Source organism: Gallus gallus, chromosome 1 (assembly GCF_016699485.2).
Source record: "Gallus gallus isolate bGalGal1 chromosome 1, bGalGal1.mat.broiler.GRCg7b, whole genome shotgun sequence".
NCBI lineage: Eukaryota > Metazoa > Chordata > Aves > Galliformes > Phasianidae > Gallus > Gallus gallus.
This window is the reverse complement of record NC_052532.1, coordinates 154,061,094-154,086,750: the sequence shown is the minus strand read 5'-3', so window position 1 is coordinate 154,086,750 and position 25,657 is coordinate 154,061,094. Positions and strand designations below refer to the sequence as shown.

General features: G+C 37.1%; 1 protein-coding gene across 5 annotated transcripts in view; it reads left to right on the top strand.

Annotated features, from left to right (window-relative positions):
* The window catches only part of SCEL (sciellin), a 75,232-nt gene that overhangs the window by 8,847 nt on the left and 40,728 nt on the right, over nt 1-25,657 (top strand). For 4 of the 5 annotated variants that reach the window (XM_025146770.3, XM_025146768.3, XM_025146769.3 and 1 more), the window contains exons 2-4: nt 14,028-14,150; nt 21,034-21,107; nt 25,336-25,453. In XM_025146770.3, the coding sequence (XP_025002538.2) occupies nt 21,065-21,107; nt 25,336-25,453 (161 nt within the window). In that variant the 5' untranslated portion in view covers nt 14,028-14,150; nt 21,034-21,064. Of the gene's footprint in view, nt 1-14,010; nt 14,151-21,033; nt 21,108-25,335; nt 25,454-25,657 lie in introns of those variants that run through there. The other variant, XM_046904112.1, reaches the window with a different exon arrangement.

The following is a 25,657-nucleotide window of genomic DNA, read 5'->3' as shown; positions in this document are numbered from 1 at the left end:
ATCTACTTATTCCATTCATCTCCTTTGCTTCTAACAGAAATTTATATTCAAGCTTAAATAGCCTCTTGTATATAAGTTTTAGTTTTTGAGCTTGTACTATTCTTTCCCTGTGCAAACTTCTTAATAGTCACCTCTGTCATAGCAGAAGAATGAAAATAAATCAGTACATTTCAATAATTAATTAATTACAAGGCAGAAGTGGAGACTGCTTACATTTCATTGACTTTATAATAATAGTTGCAAATAAGAATTGCAAATGTATGTGTGATTACCTCCCTCCTTCTTGTTTGTTATTCCATGGAGGGCTCAAGGATGCCCTTATCTGTTTCATCAGTCACGGTTGTCAGTGACAGGATGTGGCAAGGATGGGAGAAAACAAAAGAGAAAAGAAACAGGTTAGCACTGTCCCATGAAAAGATGCACATAATTACAGAGAAAGTGTGGGCTGCTTTTCAAAGTTATTAATTCTGGCTTCGTTTTCCCTATGAGGAAGTAGCAATTTATACAGTATATTTATGGCTTAGGAAGAAGAGAAATTGTCACTCATCATAAGAGGAAAGAAGATCTATGATTTAGATGGCTGAATTAGATGGTTTAGATGGCCCCAGGGCTTAACACTGGGGCCAGTATTATTCTGCATCTTCATTAATGACCTGGGTGAAAGAACAGAGTGCACATTCAGCAAGTTCACAGGTGATGCAAAACTGGGTAGACTGGCTGATGTGCCAGTTCATTGTGCTGCTATTCAGAGGTAACTTGACAAGCTGGAGAATGGGGTAGAGAGGAATCTCATCAAGTTGAACAAGGGTAAAGGCAAAGTCCTGCATTTGGGAGGATGAACCCCAGGCACGAATACATGCTGGCTATCAGTTAACTGGTGAATGGCTTTGCTGAGAAGGTCCATGGAATGGAATTTGACCTGGAGACAGACAACAAAATGACCATGAGCCAGCAATGCACCCTTGTGGCATGAAAAGTCCAGCAGTATCCTGGGCTGTGTTAAACATAATATGGCCTGCAGATGAAGGCAGATGATCCTTGCCCTCTGCTCAGGACTGGTGAGGCCAAATCTGGAGTACTGTGTACAGTTCTGGGCTCCTCAGAGCAAGAATGATATGCATTTACTGGAGCAAGTTCAGTGCAGGGCAACAAAGATGGTTAAGGGTCTGGACCATCTCTCATATGTGAGAAGCTGAGACACCTGGGACTATTCTGCCTGGAGAAGGCTCAGGGGGGAGCTCATCAATGTGTACATACACCTGCTGGCATTGAATCAAGAAGAGGAAGCAACAGTCTTCCCATTAGTACCCACTGACAGGACATGGGGCAACAGGAACAAATTAAAATCTTGAAATTCTATCTGAAAACAAGAAAACTGTTTTTTTACTGTGGGGGGTGGTCAAGCACTGGAACAGCTTGTTCAGAGAGGTTATGAAGTCTACATCCTTGGCAGTACTGAAAACTCAACCAGACCACCATCCTGGGCAACACAATCTAGCTGATCATGCTTAAGGAAGGATGTTATACTACATGAGCTTAAGAAGTCTATCCCAATTTCAACAATTCTGTGATTCTTGTCTATCCCAATTTCAACAGTTCTGTGATTGAATATCAATTGAAGTCTTCATGCAATGGTATGAGTCTAAAAATGTAAGCAAGTGTTCTCTTTTGAGTTGTCAACCAATTTGTTGGTCATTTGACTTCTTTAACATCTAAAGTGATAATGGTTCTTGTCAAGTCCTATCCTCAAGTTTTGTCTGTCCTAGTAGTGCCTGGAAGATATTAAGGATCACTAATATGAAAACAAATTTTGAGGTCAGAAAAGATTCTTTCATATGGAAAATATGATCTATGGATAACATTTGGCAAACACTGATTTTTTTAATAGCTTTTCTCATATCTGTATTTGAATGGATTTGAGCAGGGTGTAATTTGTAGATGAGAAAAAAAGCTAGTGCATTACTTAGACTTTAAGACTTTAAGAGGTTTTGGACATAATCTGAAAGGCCATATATTGTTCATTCTAACTACTAGCAAGTTCTTTCAGTTGAAAACCTATGGGAAAGATCTCTTGTAAAAATCTGTACCTGTTAAGACTGGGAAAATACCCTAGAGGAAGAATATAACTAGAAACAACACAACTGGATTTACAGAGTGGTTAAAATGCTGTTTTTAGGGTATGGACTGTCCCGTTGGTTCAATAGTTACTAAATTAAGACAATGGCTTTCATAGTTCATCTTGTGACTGGTGTAAACCTCCTAATAGCACACTAAGACTAATGGGTGGTCTTGCTCTACCCAGTATCTTTTGTTTTTGCTGTATGCTTTGCTTCACTTCTTTTGATTGTAAGACCTTCCGTGTATTGAATCAGTTTAGTGATCTGACTGCAGTGATCAGAGGGACTATTATTAGAATATAGCCAAGGGCAGAAGAGGGAAGGTAGAACTACTCCTTCTGGTGGGAATGTGGTATTTGATCAGTTTAAACTGATAATGAAACCACACCCTTGCTGCCAACTGCAAAGCAATTGTCAGCACCCGTTTACTGGATCACTGCAACGTACAGTTAGGTAAGAGACAGAGATACTGATTCATGGCCATCGCTGGGGTATTTCCTGAACAGGCAGTGACTGTAGCTACACCTTTGACTGTTCAGGAGGCTGACCTGAGAAAAATTGTCTGAAGAGCTTACAAGTGAACTTGGCCTTCTGTATGAACCTCCCAGGGCTGCTTCTCTGTGGGTAGTTTTTAACTGAACCACTACCCTTCCTTAAGCATTGGTTTTTACTTGTCCTTTTTCAGGAAATTTCAGATGTTATTCTGTCTTGATCACAAGCCATGTGGAAGGAATAGCTAACATGCCATGCATTTTTCATGACATAGTTTTCATGTAACAGCACTGTTCATTGTCTTTCTTCACTTGATCACAGATTTTTTATAATGTAAAATTTATGGAGAAAGAGTTATTCTTTTAGTCCTATAAACACTTCGATTTTTGCTTAAAAACAGCAGAAGACATGTCTTCATGTCTCCAGTTCTCAAAACCCTTCATAATCACAGATCATTATGAATTGCACTGTTAATATCTAATATTATACTGATCCTTGCCTTCCTAAATCCTTTACTGCTTGCTTTCATTTTCTCTTTGACATCATCCTCCTTTCACTTCAGTTACTTCGCTACCTACTTCCAAATTTCAGTTTCTGCATACTCTCCTTTTTCCAAACAGTGGCATTTGCAAGTGCTCTTTTCATGAATTAAATTTTAGTCTGATTTACTATGATTTTTGTGTGTGTCATAGTGCTCACTTATTACTTCTAGAAGGACAAGTTTAAAGCATTCATTTTCTTCAATAACAAAACACTGGATCTTTTGGTGTTAAATGTTTTGGTTATACAGAACATCAGATATCACTGTAAGTTATATAGTATAATGTCATGGAAAACATCCAAAAGTTAACATATTTATCACTGGGGAAAGAAAAAAAGATTATAAGCTGTTCCTAGAATGTTAGGTTGAATGCTTCCAAACAAAGTATTATTTGCAATAATCAGGTTGGAGTTTGTACATAGCTTGAACTCTCCTAATTCTTTTCTCCTTCAGCGAGCAAGAGATTGAAATTGATATTCCAGTCATCTCTTGTGAAAGCTGTTTAAAAAAGATTGCTCTTATTTTCAATTGAAATTATCCTTAGTTCCAGTAGAGATCTTTATTCAGGAGAAAATACCTTTTAGTTTTTCAAGGCTCAAAGCCAGCGCTATGTATATGAAAGATTCAGTATGATGCCTGCTCCCGATGCAAAACTTCTGGGATACAAGAAAATCCAGGTTCAAAACAATATGATTTTTGACAAGCTTCTTGTGAACTTGTAACCCAGACTTCAGACTAGTGTATTCCATACCCTAGAGCAGTGGTCGCAGCAGCACTAGCAAATAACTCCTGTACTGCTGAGAGTTGAGAAATGGGTTGATCTAAGCATTGTTTGTCCTGACCACAGCTATTTTTATATACAACGACAAGATGTTAATGGCTGAGCTTGATGGCATGTGAATTCTGCTCTCCAAGGAGCATGAAGACCAGCAGTTTTGGCAGTTTCATTTCCTAGCTGATGACAGAAAAAGAAAAAAGAGACACAGAGAGAGATTAGTGTGACACATACTGCTACCCTGGATTTTGTGGTATCACTTACACAGAGAGGCAGCTGATTGAAGCACAGAAAATGTTATTTGGGAAGAAGGAGGAAGTACACCAAATCTAGTATGTCACAAACCTGACTGTGTCTCTTTAAAATGTTCTTAAACCTGCTTAACACACCCGCACTTTTCACCACTCCCTGGGAATGTGCACCTCATATAGCAACTTGTAAATCAAGAAAAACCAAACCCAGCAATTTATTCTCCAGTGCACAGTGGCTATTTTCACACACCCATCCTGGCTGTATAATTAAGCTACAGCATAGCTCACCGACGTGAAGCTTTCTGCTGCAACCTATAATGGTAAAACCACTACAAACTTAGAAGTTTCAAATATTCTAGAGCAGAATTGCATATTTCAAATGAAAATTTGAGAAAATATAAAAAATTCAGAGACTGTGATTTAAGCATAATACTATGGAGGTTCTGCTCACAAGTCCACAGATGTCAAATGCCACTGATACTGGTTTGTCTGCAGCTCAGGGATCTGAAAAGAATGAGTACAGTTAACTACAAGGCAGCTAAACCCCCAAATTAAAGTCTTGCTTTTGTTACAACTAGAGGGTTCAAACCAAAAAGGATTTGGCATATTCCTTCTAGAAACAGGAGTATTCCTTTTGTACCCATAAAAGAAAGGGAAGAAACTGCCTCCTGCCAGCCCAACCCAACCCCCCACCCCACCTCCCCCCCAAAAAAGAGAAAAAAAACCACCAATTATTTTTTGGGTTCTCTCTCTCCCCTCGTCTTGCACATTCTCTGTGGGTCAGACTCCCACACACCCAGGTTACAGTTTCCTCATCATACCTTTTCTGTCAGTTGCCACAGTTGCAGGGAAGCTGTTTCCTACAATGCATCACTGGACATGCTTGAAGATGAGATAAATTTTGATTTATTATACGTGGTGTACTTTTCAAGGTGCAGAAAGAACTTTGCAACTTGAGTTTTGTCCAGAGACAGAGAAAAAAAAAATCTGTGTGCTTGTTTCCGTTTGTTTTCAATTTGGCAAGAAGTCACTGCTTTCTGCAAGAGCAAAAATTTAACTTGAAATTCTGCCATTACATGGGATTGATCTGACCTGTCTGTGTGTTTACAGTGTAGATGCCTACATCTCACTTGTCATCTTAAGCTCCCTTTCAGGACAGTGAAACGAAACAGTAACTTCTAGAGCCCAATGCTCTGACCTACTTTAGTCATCTACATTAGTGAGATGAATTTCATTAGAAGAGTCTTGGATGACAAAAGTAGAGGTAAGAGCCTGACTTTTGATGTTGTCCAGCTTTTTTGTTAAACAGGGACTGTGATGGAAGTCCTCACCCCACACTGAAGAAAAAAGTAATTGAATAGAGTTGTCACCGGTTTGGCTTCTCCTTTCATTGAGTAGAATTCAGATTATCTACTTGGGCATTAATTTTCATTTAGTTTTCTCAGTCTAAAAGACAGTGCAAGGATCCACAACAACCTATTCTTTAAATTACTAGGTTCTTCATGGTGTGTTGCTATAGGGCCAAGGCAGGATCTGGAATGTTAGGAACTGATCTGAGACTCCATGATTACATCCAGATAATTATAATAATTTTGTCCAGACTCTTTTCCTTTTAATATCACACAAATTACTTTGAAGATATCCTGTTTCAAAGCCCAGCCTTGTCATTGATCTTAACAACAGCAACAAAAATAAGTAAAAAAAGCCTTCAGTGCAATTCTTCATGTAGTGAACATTAAAAATAATTTGAAAGACTGTTTCTGCCAACATCCTTTCCAAAGCACTTATAGTTTTTAAAATATTTTTTTCCAAAGTATATAATTTACATAGAATAAGAGACAAGTTGATTTTTAAAATACATTAACTTAGATTTATAATGGTCTATTGGCTAGTTTATATCATAGGAAAAGTGTTTAGTAAAGGCAAAAAGAGGGCTCAATTGTTTCTTTGGCATCCCGGATCACTGTGCCCTATTTGATGAAGTGTTGATTTAGGAAGTGCATTCTGATTTCTTTCACACCTTTCTTTGTGATTGGAATCTGCACTTGAAATTTATACCTCAGAATATGCTTGGAAATGCTATCGATCCTTCTACTTCCATGGACAAGGGAGGACAATGAAGCAGCTGAATTCTGCTGGAAGGGGAACAAAGAAAGAAGACTCCACCATTTTCTATTTTATTCCTGCAGATGACCTACATTTCAACACTTACCATAAATCTGTCTTGCTATTTTTTCTGCCCTTTGAACAGATGAGCGATTTTATTTGACTGCGAAGGCCGTTAGGTGTAAGAAAACTGTCATAAACATGCATTAACAAAATATATTGCTCTCCATACTTATATATGTACTTACTCTCAACATTCACTGAATAACGAGACACGAAATTCAGACTGTAGAAACTAGGAGTATGTTGTATGACTCAGCAAAGGAGCTGAGATTAACTAAGGAGATTGGCTTATTTCAATACCCAAAGCATAAACATTCTAAAAAATATCTGATATCACCTTCACTGGAAATCACTGAAATATCACTAATTGTTTACTAATTGTTTACATCATCATCAAGATTTAGGAACAGTTTAATGCATTTTCAGTTTTCTGCATTAAACATTTTCTGCATTTGCACATTTTGATCATAGAAGCATAACACAGGTGTCCAGTCCCTGGTCAGTTCACTTAGCCCAGTATTCTATCTCCAACAGTGGCCAAAAGCAGATGTTTGTGGAAGAGTGGAAGAACAGGTGAAGTGTGTGTATGGTTTTCCCTAAGTGTCCTTACAGGCTCTATCAATTTGCACATTGGAGTCTTTCTTAGAATTTACTTAGTAGTCATCAATGGATTTCTCTTCCATAAGCCTGGGAGCCACCTTATTAAACTGTTTTAGTTAGGAGTATACACTCATTCATATATGTGTATACACATATGCACAGAGAAACACAGATATAAATGTATAGGAAGTAGGGGAAGAGCTACTTTTCTGCCATTCTCACGTTTGATGTGAATGGGGAACAGGATCACGATCTGTTAAACACAGCACTTAAGTGTTAACAGAAGTGGAACCACTTACCAAATTAAGATTGAATTAAATAGACAAAGTGTTGTTTCACTACTCCATCAGTTATTTTACTGATACAAAACTTCCTTATATGTTTTCAAATGACAGACAATTGTTCATTTGTGTATCAATTCATTTGTACCAAATAGTAAAAGAAATAATAATTATAATAGCAGAGGCTGCTTAGTTCTCGCAGGTAATCCCTACACAATACCAGGTTAAGAAGGAAAACCCAATCTATCAGATAAGTGTAATTTGAACTTCCTCATAAGGATATCATTTTGTGGTGTAGATACATCTCTGTATCTGCTCTGTTAAAAGAACAGCTTGGAGGATGTCTTTTATGTGTTTAAAATGCCCACAGCAGATTTATTGCTTTGCAAAAATTTTAGATACATCGCAGGAAAGCGCCTTCCTCTCTTCAGTTTGTGCTCTACTGTCTTTTAATGAGATGCCTTTCCTGAAATCAGTACTGTGGCTTCCTTTCCAGATTTCTCAGTGAGGATTTCTAGGTGATAGTGGTAGTCATGCTTATTCTTTTACCACAAAAGCACATCTACTTTGTCACAATCCCACTACTAATGCTCAGAGTCTGATTTTTATTTCTTTAGCTATATACAGAAGCATTATTTGTAAATGACAGCACAGTAACAAATAAGTGATTTATCAGCAACATAAGCTACAAAACCAGTTAGAGCCATTCAGCTGATACCATGCAGATGTCACTTGACATAGATTTTCAGAATAATATTATTTAGACAACTGATTTTATCAGCAACTCTTAGTGTTCTTTTATCTAAAGTAACAACAATCATGGTACAAGATTAAGATACACAGGTTTAGAATACTATGGACCAGACTTAAAAAAGGGATTTTTGCAAGACATCGCACTCATTTGCAGAGTAGGGAGGTATTCAAATTGTAAGAAAAGCAGGACCGTTAACACTGAAGATAATTTATCTGCCATGAAATGTGCTGGCACCTGCTATGATTAGCGTGTTTTCTCTACCAAGCAATTTTAGAAGGGGAAATGGAAGAAATTGCTCAGCCATTTTTTTGTGGAAACTAGTAGCAGTGAGATGGTTTAGACAACTTGCATACTATTATAGCATTTTTTTTCCCATTTCCAATTTTGCCACACCCTTTGGGAAAACAAGGGCTGCTATGTATATCTGCGATGTCATTAAGGATTTCCTTGCAATTAAAAAATGCATATGAAAAAGCTCTGACAGCGCTTCTTCCTGCAGTCAGGAAGGTGTGGTTAAACGATTGCTCTGCATGCCCTGCATCTATCAGCCAAAAGGTCTTCCCCAGAAATGCAAGCTGGGCTGGCACAAAAAAAAAAAAAAAAAAAAAAAAAAAAATCCATAAAACACATTATCCCTGTGCATTCTAGAGTTTTGTATCTACTGAAATATTTTGCTTATTTTGACACTAGCATAATCTACAAAAAGTGGCTCTCAATCATTTCAACACTGCATAACAGCTATTCCTACCTAGTATTACAAAATGACCTTCCTCTCTGTCTCTTTTAATCACCAAAGCGATACACTTCTGAAACATACAATATAAAGAAAGGGATTCCATATATAATACCTAAATATTCATTTAGTCAGTGATGAAGCCCCTGGAAGACACCTTACAACTCACTGTGTAAGATATTCTGCAGGTAAAAATGGGCTGTTGTCAAAAGGAGGAGTGGCATGAACTTGGTTTTAGACATAGTCTACATGACTTTTTCAATTGGTAGACTGCTGCTTTCTCTTTCTGTCCTTTGAAAGATTTAGGCATGCTCTGAGATGCATGTAGATTAGGCAGAAGAATTCTGACTTCTGAGCACCAGGGGAGGAAAAAGTTGTTAAAATGGAGCCCAGGCACTTGGCATTGCCAGTAGTTAGGCACTGCAAGGCTGCCCTCAAAATTGCTTATCTATCTTTAAAATCTCCATCCAAGACTGATGCCTAGAGAGAAAGGGAGTTGCCACCTCACATCAAATCAATAGGTTTTAGGTTTGAGTTTTTTTAAGATGTCTTTTCAGGAGGACAAGGATTTTCAGGGGAAAGTTACAGAAAGCTGTGGGATCTAATGACGAAATAGCTTACCCGTTAAAAAAAACAGAATCCTACTGGGATTCACATAACTGTATCTAGCCTGGTTCTGAGTCATGAATACCTCTTGGTAAGGATGTACTCATACGCAATAAGTTCCCTTGGTTATTTATTGTCGCTGGAGTTGAAAAGTACTCCTGTTCATAGAAGTAGCAAAAGTCCCAAGCATCTTCTTATTTTATAAGGTTGGACTGCAGTGGAAATGAAGGTAGAAGTGGTTCTTCTGTTAGTCACCTTTAAGAGGAAGACGTCACTCTATGCATGAGCACCAGTTCCCTACCATTTGCTAGGCTGGGATTTTCTTCCTTAAATCCATTTGAGTTACTTATCAAAACTGCTACCTACATACATAGGTGATCTAGATGACGCCTTCAAAAGAAAGAAAAATGTGCTGTTAGCACAGATACGCAACCGTCCCACCAAATACATGTCACTGTTTCTGCCTGTTAAGCCATGCTGGCTGTCACCTGGCCATCATCCACTGCTGACACTTCTCTGCAATACTTTTAGCATCCTTTAGACACAAGTTATATCAAACACAAATCACTTTGCAAAACTCAGATTGAATGAATAGGACCATGCCAGTTAATTAAGAAGGGGTAGACTTGAACAAAATTTCCCATTTGTCCATGTGTTCCTGTTAGCACACTCCTTGCTACAGTTTTGTCTTTGCCAGTCAGTTCTCACTGAAACAAAACTTAGGCCTGGTTGTCTCTAGTACAAGCCCCATGCTCTGATAGGAGTAAGGATGAAGCTACACAATTTGTTTTGGCAAGCAAGTTTAGCCCTGTAGATGCAAATCATGCTGCACCACTTTGTCCTCTGGCCAGAGACTGAGCTTGGTTTGTTTAACAGAGTAGGAGAAATGTAGCTTTTTTTTATTATTATTTTGTATTTTGAAACTCAAAACTTAGAACACCCCTTGCTGGAAGGTCTTTAAGTCTTTTTTAGACACAACAGTAACAACAGACGCCTCTGAAATTCCGAAAGACGTTACTTTACCAGACATAACTGGAAGGTTTACAGAATTAAAGGACTTCTATTTTGGAATACTGACAATGAAAAAAATGTATTCAATGAGGTATTCCTCCCTTTTTGGGAGGAGTCACGGAATGGTATTTGCCCAAAAAGTTGTCTGTTGAGTCATCACTCATTCCTCTCTCCATTGTGTGTCTGTGTAATACTTTAACAGGGCTAGGCTGAAGTACACTATTTTGACATGACAGACATCCTACAAACCTTAATAAGAATGTGGAACGAGAACAATACTTAGCAGTACATTTTGTACTTGAGAAATGGAAATTCAATAAAAATTGGCAAGAAAATGCATTTTAGTAGCAGTAAAGGATAGACTCTGTAGAAAAGTACAAACTAAAGTTAAATATGTAGAACATAACTATCACGTTCAGAAAGAGGTGGGAATCAGGAAGTACAACAATGTGTTACTACTATTGTTAACTACATGCACTTGACTTCAGTAACACTGAATTAGCCATTCAAATCTAAATGATGGTCTTTCTGAACTACTTATGGACAGTTTTCTGCCAGTGCTACACAGTTTTAAAAAAGTCAGCATCCTCTACTGGAAACTGGCAGTTTATTGGGAGAAGAAAAATTCTCTGAATGAGTAACAAGCCTCATCTCCAGTGAGCTTGCTGGAAATGGCCTCCAAAACTTGCTATCAGTCTGATCAGCAAGAGACAGTGAACTCTGGTTACTAATCACTGATGTGTCTCTATTTGTTTTTATTAATGAATTAAAAAGAAGACTTAATGTAAGAAGGAGTTCTAAATCATTTCTTGCTTTCCCTCATAAACCATGGCAGATCAGGTAGCGTGCTAATGGGAACCATCAGAATGATTTTGGTGGAGTTGCGTTCCTTTATATCAGTTGAGGACGTGGCCATTTGTGTATTTTCTATTTTAAAATCTTTTTTTTTTTTCTCCAAGAGAGAGAGAATTGCAAGAAAAAGCAGAACATATAGAAGAAATATAGAAGCTATGTTAAATAGGTAGTTATGAAATTAATTACTGTCATCACCTAATCTATATCCATTTAAACTCATCAAGAATTCCTTCAACTCTGATAAATTAAAGGAACAGTATGGCCCCATGCCATTTGCTGGTGGATCAGGTAAATTGCATCCTTTGACTGAAAGACACTGGTGAACCAAATACTTGCATGGTTTGGTTTTTTTTGCATTCCCATTTTCTGACACCACTGAAAAATCTGATTCCAGAATGGATGTCTGTGCTATAACCGGAGAATTTTACTGTAGGGAAGGAAGGGAATGAGGGACACATGTTTCAAATTTTAATAAAGTCTGCAATTGTTTCACTCTGTCTATATTTCTGTCCCTTCTTCACATAAATATGGGCTTTAAACTAAGAGTCTGAAAACAGAAGTGTTCTCTCATGCTGACTGTAGAACAATTCACACAATCTGTGGAATATACTTGAGACTGAGAGGCAAAATTTGAGTTCCTCTGAAGTTCTAAAACCTAAATTTCTTCAGAAAAATGAAGAGGTGGTTCATGGGAGATACTTGTAAGTCACTTCCACTGTATGCTTATGCAGGAAATGTTCAATTCCTGATATGTGGTGCTGCGTAATATATTCCTTATTCACCAGATACAATACTTGTACAATTGCTATAGAGAAAATCAGACAGAATGATTAGCAGTGAGTCATATTTACTTAAATTTGGAGAATACAATGTTTTCTTTTTTTTTCCAGCTCTGACACAGTAAGTAATTAGCATAGCTAATGTTAAAAAATTACCATCCATTGAATCTACTGATTGTTGCAGATCAGTCTATAATATGGCTGGCCTTCTTTATTCTTAAGCTGAGCTCAGTACTACTGTTGGAATTTCTTGGAGTTATGCATTTTCCTTTGGAGGTTCTATGCTGTCATGCTAACCAATAAGGACTTGGCAAGACTGTCTTAAAGGAAGACTCTGGCTTAAGGTAGCAGAACTGGCTTGCTATATCTCATTGTTTATTCTCTGAGTTCAAAGTTATAAATATAGGAAAATATCACTTGAATTTCAGCAGACTCTGTTGGCTTCATCCTTTTTGGTGTTTCTCAAACATACTGGCTAAAGAGGGCAGTGCTGTAAGACAGATTAAGTCTACTTTGGATTTATAGGCAAAATTATTTTGGTTGAATGTAAAATGCTGGCAAAGCAATGTCATTCAGCATCTGGATTGTGAAAAAAGGGCCCTTCACAATGAAATGATATTCTGAGTCTTGTGTGTTGTTATTATAAATCAAGCTTGTAATTCCATTTCAACTCAAAACATACGTAGAATTTTGTTTTGGCCAGATTTCCGTTATGTATTGCTCATGAAGTTGGACTTCTACTTCAATCGGGAGTCATGCAAGTTAAAATTGTATATTTTTATGTGTGTATAAAGATGTGTGTATAAAGAGATGCATTTGCAAAACAGTTTTCTTGATTGTAAAAACTTGAAGATACAGTACAATATACTTCAACATGCCAGGACTGCTGTAAATATTTTTCACTTTCAGAAACCTGGAGGCTGAGATGTGCAAAGTTCGGGAAGGTATACTTGCATTCATTAACTCTGAAACTTGTGGTTGTTAGTAGTTCATACTTGGTGTTTTCTGGTCTGCTGCTTTGCTTCATCAGCTGCATTTCATCAGATATAATCAATGTTTGGATAGTAACTTCATGTTACTAACTACCTAGCCCATGAAGAGATAATCACCAGCAAAAAGAAGGACTTGAAACATGGGTTAAGAGGCATTTATCAAGTTGGTTTGTGTCAGTGTTTGCTTTTTTAGTACTAAAAGACAGTCTTAAGTTTAATGAAACACATTAGGACTAAAGGAGCATCTTGTATAACCATGTCTCACATATTTTGTTGTAAAAACTCTCCAAATATAAAATAAGCATGGACTTATATATATATATATATATGTATGTACACATATATATGTATCTATAACAGACTTTGTGCCCCAAACTGAACTATAGCATCTTACAAAGCATTCACAGAACAAAGTGATTGTTCCCTAACACTGTATTTATTAATGATGAGACAGTTTTAGCCTTCAGAGAAACAAACTGTAGTCATTGTAAATAAAAATAAAATAAAATAAAAGCAGAGGCAATCTCTTTTCTTCCTTCTGTTTATTGTTGGCTGTACTGAAGGAGAATGCAAATGTGCAGAGATAAGAGAGACTTGCAACAAGGTCTCATGTGGGAGGGTATTCCCCACAGATGTTTTGCCTCTGCCCACATATTCTAACAGAGCAAATACCTAATGTTTATCAGTACACAGTGCCTTCTCCACTTCTGTAGAATTTTCCTGTGATGAAATGCAGCATTTCTTTGTCTGTGCCTGTGTAAATACCTGAAACCCTCTATCTGAGAGAGTGCTAAAACTCTGCAATATATGCATCTGTGGAAAAATCAAATGAGACTGGTATATTGCTTCAGATAATTTTGCTTGGTTTTCTGTTTCAAGGTGTGTGCAAGCACTTTATTTTGTGAAACCCAGCCCTATCGCACTTGAAAAGTACAGCAAGCACAGAAGTATAACAACTTCCCAGTACTTTTAATTGATCTGGTATTTCTACAAGGTGCCACCCTTTTCCACACCTCCTGCCTCCTCCTTAAGTGACTCAGCCTCTGAAGTAGAAGTCTCTTGACTTTTCAGGCAACTGGATGGAGAACAACAGTTCGCCTCTCTGTCTACTTTGACTGTACCTCACTTCTAGTTATCTCCAGGTTGACCTACCATACTGAACCACACTTGGACATTGACCTCTACCATATCTAGGTAAGAGCATTTAGTTTTTTGCTTATATATACCAAGTATTTTAAGTCCTCTATTTTCAAATGCCCTGTGATTTCGGAGTGTCCAACTTTAAGGAATCTGATTTTCAAGACGTGAATGTGCTATGAAAACTCACGTGTCTCAGTTTAGGTCTTCAAAGTCCCTCCACCTTTCTGAAATCTTCTCCTGCCCATACTATCTTAATTACACGATTAATTACATGTTATTACTAATTGTAGTTCTTTGATGATAAACTCGCTGTTTAGACCCCTTTTCACGAATGGATTTTTTAATGTCATTTTGTCATTTTTACTGTTGGGCTTGGTTTATTGTTTCTTTACTCTTTCTTTGGAATTTGTATCTAAAATGAGGTAAAGTCTATTAAAATATAATTTACTCGAATTTGCTTTAGTTATAAGATTTTTTTAAAGAAATTAGCAATAGTTTTTTTTTGTTTTTTTTTTGTTTTTTAAGAACAAACCGCTTGTGAAATATTCAGAATCAATTCCTGCCTTTGTATCAGGTATAGCAAAATGCTTGTTCTGCTGTGATATAATGATTTAGCCACAGCACTGTGTGAAGTCATGTATAAACAGGAAAAGTTCTTTATTAGAAATGTTGCGAAATGAAAGGAAATAGATAAATAAAAAAAATCTAAAATTAATACCTTCTGTACCCCATTAAAACAACAACCACACATTTAAAATTGATCATATATTTTTAATTACAAAGCACATACAAATTCAGGTTCTGACTTAGCAGCTGATTTTTGGCATACATTAGGGACAGTTCCAAAGCGTAATTTCTTTCAAAACAGAATCTCCTCCACCCACGTCCTGAAAAACCAGTTTTGAGAGCTCTTTCTGCTACAAATAGATGAATGACTTCTGTCTTACATTTGTGTGTTCTCTGGTCCAACCTTGCTTGTTCTGAACTTGCCTAGTTTAACTTTATGTACGTGCGCATGTTATTCCTATTCTTTGCAAGGGTTGTCATGAATTCTCTGGCCTAAACCATGTAGTAAAATATTCATTTGTACACGCTGTATTCTTTCCAGAAATTTAAAAGTGTGTTATATTGCTTTTTATCTGATGTGAATTTCAAGAAGAAAAATATCCTAGGAATGTGTTTTTGTTGTTCTTCAATGTCTGTAAAATAAATGCAGTTGTCTTTACATGTGGTTTTCAGCAAAAGTACAGAAAGGTTAATGAATTGCCAGAAAAACATTTTACTTACAACTTTGATATTCACATGTTCAGTGTTAAGCTTTGACTATTCACTTGGTACTGCACTGAGTGTCTTAATTTCAGCTGGGACAGAACTGTTTTCTTTAGGGTGTCTGGTATGGTGCTATGTTTTGGTTCAAGGAGAAAAACAATGTTGTTAACACACTGATGTTTATAGTTTCAGCTAAGTGGTGTTGTATAGAGCCAACACTGTTCTCAGCAAAAGGCCCAAGAGGGAACAGAGGGAACAGAATTAGGACAGCTGACTTAAACTCACTGAAGGGATATTCTAAACCACATGACATCAAGTGGAAGGAGTTTTGAAGGGGGTGTGAGTTCATCGGGCTCTCTTGCTGCTTACGGGACTAGCTGGGTGTTGGTTGGGGGATGGTGCACAGTTGCTTGTGCATCATTTCTCATATACATATATATATATATATATATTTGTAATAATTACTATCCATTTCCTATTATCTTTGTCAATAGTTTTATCCCAACTCACAAGTTCTACTTTTTCTTTCCCTCCCCCATCCCACTGGGAAGGGAGGTGGCGTGGGGGGTGGGGTGAGTAAATGTGTGGGGTTAAACCACAGCACTGAGTTAGCAACAGCATTATTCTTTCTATTTCATGTCCTGAACTACAAGCTTGAAGTGTGGTTGTAGGTGCTCGTGGTAATTTTGGAGGGAGGAGAACACAGCATCCATTATATGTACAGATCTGCACCTGACAGAGTGGACCTTTAAGTCATATGCTTAATAAGGCAAGCTTGGCCATGTGAACTTTGGCTGTCTCTTGCTGTGATGGGGACTTGAAAAACAGCTTTCGTCCATGACCAGGAAGTAAACCCATATTTAGGTATACAAATTCTTATTTATATATAGTTAGACAAGTCTGACAGAACAATCACAGCATTTGATAGGATTGTGATAGACCTTCACTTGAGGGGAGAAATTATGGATGTAGAAACAGCAAAATTGGTGCTGACTTCCAGACCATCCAGACTGCATCTCACACATATGGTTATCTATCTAGAATTGTAATGATGTGTATCCCAGTACCTTCTTTCAAAGTTTTGCGATCTTTACCCTTTATCAAGACAAGGTGACTTCAGTAAGTGGCTGCTCACACATCTAGGTCTTACTATATTCAAGAGAAATAAAGGTCTTACTATATTCAAGACAAAACAACAATGTTTGCTGATGTGGTACTGTGATTAAATAGGATCAGATGAGATTTTGTTTAATATATCATATCTTTGACACTCCTTTTATATAAATGGAGGACAAGTTGTGAGTTAGAGCATTAACTTCAACAGTTCCTACGGAGAAAAAATATAAAAAAGATTAAACCAAAGTAAACCTGCATTTTATTCGATCACCAGTGTAGTTATTCTGTTCAGAATTTCTCGTTGGTTTAAGTGAAAGGAAGTAAACAGTTTAAAACACTAAGGATGTGGAACATTAGTTTACTAACCATTTGTTAAATTTCTATTTAAATGATTCTGAAATTCTGAGCTCTAAATATTCAAAAAATAGCAAATTTTCAGCTTGCTTTAGAGCAGTACAGTGCTTCAAGATGGGATTTTGGTGGAAAGCTTTGTATTTGGGATAAAGAAAGAAGTGTCTGTTTACTTTCATGTGGCAGGAATCTGGTATTTTTGAAAAGTTGAAACTGTAAGGATACAGTACACGTATGCTTGAAAGCAGTAATCAATTTTCTGACTTTTCAGAAAAGAGCATGTACCTGCCACTACATTTTAAATCTACTACAATGAACAACTTATGCACTGTGATAATACGCAGTATATTTAAGCTGGGGAAAGAAACAATGTTTAATAAAAGTGGAATCTATGTAATATAAATATTTATAAATAAGATCTTAATCACTCACGTAGCTAGAAGCTATAGAACAGAAACATTTTTGGCTATAGCTAATTCAGTCTAATGTGGAAAAAATTATTCTTATGCAAAATGCTTGTATTATTCTTGTTTGTGTTGGTTTTTTTCAAAATGTGTAAATGTGAAACCTAATTATATGGAAAGCTACAGCCCAGACCAAATCAAGGAAGGCAGGAGGATTCTGAAGTATGGGAGTATTCAGACTAGCTGAAAACCAGAAGGTCTAGCTTTAAACATTTATGGCAGCCTGAGGTCTTCTGCTGATCAAGATGTGGAAATGAGATGTAGAATTGTGGACATGGTTATATGTGGACTTCTGCTGCTTTCTGAATAACATATTACAGGAGCTACAGGAAAGTAGAGGACAGACTCTTTAGCAGGGTCTGTGGTGACAGAACAAAGGAAAATGGTTTCAAGCTTAAAGAGGGTAGACTTAGGTTAGGTATAAGGAAAAAATCTTTTACAGTGAGGGTGGTGAGGCACTGGTACAGGTTGCTGAGAGAGGTGGTGGATGCCCCATTCCTGGAGACATTCAAGGTCAGGCTGGACAATAGGATGTAGCTGTAGGTGTTCATTGCAGGGGAGCTGAACTAGATGGCCTTTAAAGGTCATCTTCCAACTCTAAGGATTCTGTGATTCTATGGTGGTTCTACTGCCAGCTTGAAGAGGCATTTGACTACCTCTGAAGTCATGTTTGAAGGTATTTTTCTGGGTTAAACTGTGTTTAAATTTCTCCAAAAATGTGGAGAATTCTGAATACAGGACTGCTATTCCCTAAAATTTTTGGGGAGCAGCTCATTGGACTGGCTCGGGCAGTTTTCATTTTCTTTTAAAGTTTCCTGACGCTGTTTTTAAATTCAAATTGCACTGAAGCAGCATTCCTGTTTGTTTTTATTTTGCATTCCAGCAGAGTTGTTTTGCTTCAGTGGCTGAGCTCTTATTAAGAAAACCTAAACATAGTGCACTACTTTACTTTGGAGGACTAGAACTTCTCTTTCTCAGAATTTGATTTTAGAAGTTAAAAACTTCTTTAAAAAAATCTCTTCATAGCTATGGAATGTGGTTCTCACACTTTTCCGTCCATTCCTCTTTTCACATACACAGATGCACGCACCTTTTACATAATAGTGAAGATCAAGAAAAAAAATGCTTTGAATTTTATCCTGCCTCTTTATGCAAGATTCTTTTCATTTTTAAGATCTTGAAATCTAATTCTTCCTGTGATGACTCTCAGTTATCTGCGCTAGAGACCAAATTAGAAGGGTTTTTAATTTGCATTTTAAATTGTAATGGATTAATCTTTGATATACAACTTGAAAGTACAGAAGCAAGACATAAATCTTGAGGACAACATGACATTGTGCTGTAAGGCTAAAATGCCTGGGTTTGAAATTTCTAAATGCCTGACACATTTTCAATGCTGGCTGTAAAAGGTAGTGAGCTGTTTCTTACACTCATTGATGCATTCTACACTGGGGCTTGAAGACTAGGTAGTAGTTTATTTTGGATGCTGTACGTATGTGCAACAGAAATATTTCTTTTTGCTCTGAGAACAATACATACTGAATATAGGATCAGAAGACACACAGTTTCAATTAAAGTCAAGTCTCAAAACATATGTTTTGTGGTTTTCTTTGCTTTGGAAATAATTTATTTTTCTGAACTAATATCTGTGGCTTTCATTTTTATTTTTAACAAAGGCGTAGGAAGGATACTTTCTTGTTAGTTCTGTGAAAAATTTCAGTTCCCATCATGAATCTATGGAATATAAAAGACAACAGAATACTGTGATGTCTACATAGCAATTTCCTGCTGTTTTAATGAGAAATATTTCAAGTGCAAAGTGTGAATTTTTACAAGAAATTGTAAGCCTTAGAACATCCACATTTGATCTAATCTTGACAAAAGAAGGCTCTTCGATGTTTTAGGATGCTCTTCCCTTAGAAAACATCTTTTAAAATCTTTAATAGACAATAAATGGAAGTTCCTTCTACAGAAACTACTTTTATTTCTCCAGATGAAGAAGTGCCAGCACTCATGCTTGTGAAACATACTGAAATGTCAAGCTTCTTATTATCCAGGGACTGACTGAAATAAAGAGCAGTATCAGATGTCCAGCTGTTGCCAAGCTGAAAATATAGCTGAAAATATAAATAAATCAGAACTCTTCCTATCATCTTTTTTTTCTCATGTGACTGTAACAGTTCAGGAAAATGTATAGCAAGAATATTCATTACTTAAAATGGATTGCCTGAACAGTTTCCAGGAAACTCAGTACATATCCACTGAAAACCTTGTTTCAGTAATTTTGAAAGGTATTTTGTAACCTACTGCAAAATAAATAAGGCTCACTATAGCCCTGAGCATATTTTTATTGGGTGAGAACCAGATCCAGCAGTCACGTGTTTTCTCCATGTGCTCTGCCAACACATGCTTGGTACTAACAACTAAAAGAAAGTAGTGTGGCTCAGAGCCTTCCAGTCAGCTTGTCAGAATTTTAAACTCCTATAAACATCTGGAATTTCACAGCTCGATAAGGCAGATGAGGACTTTTGTACTTCAATACTATTTTTAAATTTATATACATTTACTTTATAATAAGATCTGTCAGTGCTTTCCTTTTTTGGTCATCATAAGCTCTTTTAACAATTATTTGGCAGTAGAAACATAGAAAGGGAAAATCTGCCCTAAGTGCAATTCACTGTGGCATCCACTAGTTTATTTTGTTTCCATGCCTTCATTTCAGCATTATTTTTAGTACCTTTGCTAAGCTTTTGCCAAAATTCAGCATCATCACCTTCCATCAGTAAAGAAACAGACACACTCTGGTCTGTCAACCTGCTATTTACATCTGTAAGACACAACATTGTCACTCAGTGAGCCAGGAATGTTTGTGACTTTTTAATGAATGTCTCTGTCACAAAAAACTGTTTTCTTGTCCTGCTCTAAATCTTAGCAACCTGACCAGTGTAGTGGGTTGGGAAAATTCCAGCTTAACATTGTTTTCTTGGAAAATCCTGCTTTTCAAACAGAAAACCATTTGCTAAAGAGCATCATGTCCACATGCTTATGTTCTTGTTAGTATTATTATTTCTTCCTTAAGGGAATTTTTTCTTAGTTATTAAAATGTCATTATGTTCCACTTGATGTTTTCTGTATAAAACTGATAATCAAAGTTTCAAAGCTCATACTGAAATTTTTGCATGACTCAACTCCCACATGTATTTTTAAATCAGCATATTTGCAGGCTTGCTTTTTAACCTCGTTTTGGACAGGGAAAGAAGTCATTGACTTGTGAACTGCTGCAGGGCAGAAGAACCACCTCTTCCTCCTCCTCCCCCTCTGTCCCCAGAGCCATGCTGTTAGCTGCAGGCCACTGAAGCTGTGAGACCTGTCAGCAGGGCTGGGTGAGCCCACGTGTGCTCCAGGCAGCACTCTGAGCCACAGGCTGATATCATCTTTCCACCTGAGTCTTCTCTGAAGGCTCTCATCTCCACATATGTTCTCAGGGAAGAAGCTCCAGACAAGAAGAGAAAAATGAACACAGATGCAGAGCAGGATTATATATTGTCTTAACGAGGGATGGAAAAGTGAACGCCGTGTCTGAACTTCAGTTCAAAGAAGGCTGCAGCTATCTCTAAGCCATTCTATCTTACTAAACTTGTCCAAGGAGCTGATCAAAGTGGCAAATGTATTTACTCTGGCTTCGAGGCTGATTCCTAATCTTACTGCCATCTTTTCTTTTTTGTGTTTTATTTTAGATTCCCACAGAAGGACACCCCACTGAAGAAAATGTCAGCCTTCAGCATACGAAAGCAATCTCCTAATCAAAGTGGTAATTCTGAGGATCCTTCATTTTCTCTGGGGAATTTCTCCCTTCCCATTTGCAAGCACTGCTGTGCCTATTGAACAGTTCCCTTTCAAGACACACCAAAACTCTTTGGTAGCAACACTGGCAGTGACCACCCTTTGACAGTGACACACACTTGGACTCACTACAGCTGCAAAGCCAGGAGTGTTTATTGAAACAGAGTGCCCAGGGCAGTGGTGGAGTCACTATCCTGGGAAGTTTTCAAGAAAAGTTTAGATGTCACACTGAGTGACATGGCCTAGTGGTACTGTGGCAATGGATTGGTGGTTGGACTAAATGATCTTGGTGGTTTTTCCAACCTTGAGGATTGTATGATTCTATGATTCCATGTCACGTGAAAGCTTTTCCTGGCAGAGGTTTAGGCCGAAACACTGTGCTGGGTAGCAGATCCGGGCAGTGTGCTACAAGATGGCAGTTCCCCATGGTATCCTGGTTGCTGTGGAAACCCCATGGGAATATGGCAGCTGGGCCATCCATTGCCCTTTGACTTAAATGGGGGAAATGAGAAACTGGAAAATTAGAATGGAAGGGAGGAGGGAGAAAAGTTGTTTAATTGTTGTCAGATGGGACGTAATATTTCTAAAGATTTACTGTTTTGAGGTGCCTGAGGGCCTGGTTTTGGTGAGACACTAGAGGCCTTAGCGCATCAAGATGATCACAGCCATGCTTTCAGTGCTGATCGGGGCTGGAGGCTGCTCAGCCACAAGTATGAGCATTGTGCAGCCTCCCCGGTGGATTGACTGCAAACAAACAAACAAACAAACAAACAAAAAACTTTATTATTTGTGCATTTTCCTATTTAACGCTTTCAATAATTTATGCTGATGTTGCCATTTTCTGTAGGCAGTGCTCAGAATAAGGCAGCCCTGCTGTACAGAGGCAGAGGACAGGAAGGGAGCAAACATTCCTCCCCTCTGAGGAGGGCTTCCCAGGAGCAGCAAAACTGGAAATGGCCTCAGGAAACATGCTGGAGGCATGCACCCTGAAACAGGCTGTATCAGCCATGCCCTTGAGCATGCTGAAAATCAGCATTTTGTGTTATTCTGAATGTTCATCAATTCTGGTTGAATTCACTTCGGTTTGGGAAGTAATTTCTCTGCTCCCATGTTCAAGCCCTGCTGAAAAAATTGAGGCTGAAGTAGTGAAGAAACAGTAAGTGAATAAGTGACTAGAGGCATCTGTATTCAAACCTGTACAGTGATAAGGACATAAACTATTGCCAAAATAAGAAGGGAGTAAGCTCTGTCTTCCTGCGCTCATGTGACCTACATGGTTGCATCAGATATGTATTCAATTTTTAATTGAAACTTGGGAGGTAATTGATTAGATCAGAAATGAATGCTGTTGAGCAAAGCGTAGGCCTCATGCACTAGCAAATAACTTATAATATTTCTTGAAAAGAAAGCACAGTATATATCCTTTGACTGCTGCCTTTATAGGAGATCTCCTGAAGCCTTATGTGCACTGAGTAATTAAAAAAAGCCATGTTTTCTTTGAAATTAAAATCATTTTTGGATAGATGATAAGAGTTTTCATAAAATGCCATTAGAATAGAAAAAAGATTCCATATAACAAGTTAATTGGATTTATATTGAGTACTTCTCAAACATGTTATGTTCCTCTCTTTTCTTCAAGATTTAGAGGAGGTTATGGCTGAAAGCACAGCACAGATTCAGATTTATCGCGCAGTTGAAAGCTTCTCTGGCAAAAACTCTAAGTATGAAAGGAATGTTGGAGTTACCTCCACTCCCTGCCAAAGGCAAATTTTATCTCTGGAATGCATATACTTGAACTCATATTTTTCCTACTTTCATAAATTAAAGTGTTGGGGCTTTTTTCCAGTGCAAATGATTGCACCAAATTGAAAATATCTACATATTTATGAGAATAGGAAGCCACAGTTCTTGCTATTGCATCTTCATTCAAGTCCTTGATTTTTGATTGTTGCCTGTTTTATTTCTGTATATCTTCATCCAAGTCCCTGGTACATTCTACTCATTGTTAATAGCATCAGTATACTCAAAACAATAAATATTTTGACCAAATGCCCTTAATACAGTTTTGCTTGTGAATTACAACTGCCATTCTTGGCAGTGACTATGAGACAATGACATTGTTTAAACTGATGAAGTTCCTTCCTCTCTTCTGTTTGCAAGAAGTGAAGTGAATTTTTAATAGATATTTCAATGAACCATAGGAGATATGCAGGGAAGGCTGTGATAGTTTCATTTTTTGAAGTCTTTAGCACAGGTTTCAATAAACATTTTTAAGAGAGAAAGTGTAAGAGAACAGGCTATTACAGAAACTACTAATAGATGATATTTTGTTCTTAATTTGTGATTGTCAACACGTCCTCAAACGTCTACCTTTGACATGCATGTTCATTTTGTAATAGTCACAAAGGGATGCATCTTTGTTGCTCCAAAAGTAAAATCAAACTTTGGGATCAAGGCCAAGAGACAGCAACACACATCTATACTCTCACATCCATGCTTCTTAAATGTTTGTCCCTTCTGTAGCACTTAATCTTGGAGAGAGCTAGTTCAACACAGAGGCAAAGGAACGGATAAGAACAGGCACAGTTTGGTTTGCAGTCAGGTACAGATTTTTAGATTGACTTTTTGAATGGTATTCTAGCATGGTTTTTTTTTTTTTTCATAAAGAAAATGTATTTGAAAGAGAAAATCTTGGCCACTGTCACTTAAAATAAATGTTTTGGTGTTCTGTTATGATTGTGTACTACTCACTGTAGTTATTTGTGATTTTTCATGTTACCACTACAGCTGATGATCTTGGATCAAAAGCAAGAGCTACGTTTTCTTATAAATCACAGCAAAATGTCAAAACACAGCAATGAAAAATGACACAATATGGACTGTGAAGTGTGATCTTCCTTTAAAACTGAATGTGCTTAATGAATATTAGATAATAATGTCTCCTGAAATCTGGTGGTGTGTAAATACTTTTGCTTGGACAATAAGGGAATTAGGACTTCATGGAGAAAATCATTAAGGTCTCTGAAGGAAAACCTGAAAAATTCAGTGTTCTTCATGAGTAAGGTTGTTGACTAATTGGATGCCATTGATAAATATTTTTTGCATTTCATATTTTAACTTATTTTGACCAGGAAAATGTGGAATTTCTATTAGGGTTCAGCTTCTAGTCCTCCATTTTAAGGAGAAATGTTGTAATGGCAAAAAAAAATATTCCTTTCCACTTCAAAGAAGGGAAATTCAGTGGGAAGAAAAAGAAATGGAAATAATGGATAATAGTTTTAATATTTTTGCTTGTTCCTGTGGCAAACTCCTCATAAAGAGAAACCAAAGGAGATAAAGATCAGCTTTCTAATAGAATGAAGAACATATATTCTCACAGATCAAGTGAACATTATTATTATAACATATATAACTTATGTATTACATATTAACATATTAACATAGCATATTATTAGTTACTCTATATACTAGATATCAGCATTGTTGAGCAAAGATATTTTAGGTTGTTTACATAAGTAAATAAGAATTCTATGAGTGCGCATGTTTGTTGTTCTATTCCTCTTAGAAACCTTTGAAAACATAAAAATGCTACATTTAGAAAAAGTTAAGCAAAACTAGATAGTTGGTTAGAAAAGAGAACCTTGTTAAATAAGCCACTGAAGAAAAAGCTTTAGAGGGAGTCTGAGCCTTTTGAGGAACCTGAAAATTCAGGGAAGTTGGGCTGAATGTGGTTGGAGGACCATGTGATCATCACCAGATTAGCTTTCACTTGAAATTTGTATCCTGTCCCACATCTGAAAATAAAGAAACCACAGACAATCCCCTGGGAAATAGGAATCACATGTTTGGCTTTCCTGGAATAACCATTGTATGTATATTTCATATCAGATCTATGATATTTGTTTACAGCAAATATTTCAAAGATACTTCATTTTGAGGATGAAACTGAATTCAGTTTGGTAAACTTCCTTCTGCATCCCCTTTAAAGTTGAAGGCATTAAGCCACAAACTTTTCAAGGAAACAGCCTGCACTAAACAAGATCATCAAACATATTCCTTGTGCTTTTTCTTTTCTGATGGTAAAAAGCTGAACTTTCACAGATTTCACCCTTTCTAACAGTACTTTTAAAAATTGTAAGATTTTCCAAAGCTTTCTCATGCCTTAATTTTCAAGACATGTTTCTCTGCATTTGTAGATAATAAGAGCCCTTCTGTTGCCATTAAAAGCAGACAGCAAGCTAATCATGATGTTAACAAGCGACGGACCCTTTTGCAAGATAACAGTTGGATAAAGAAAAGACCTGAAGAGGAAAGGTAGGAAAGAACTGAAGTACATTTCTTCAGTCTTCAGCTTATCATGCTAAGTAAATATTTTCTTAAAACATCTACTTTTTCATGAATTATATTGCCAAAAATGCAATAGATTTCATAAAATAACTGTTTTTTACTCATCTTGATGAAATATTCATAGTGTTATGGAACATTAGTCTGTTGGGCTTTCAGTGACTGATTTTTAGT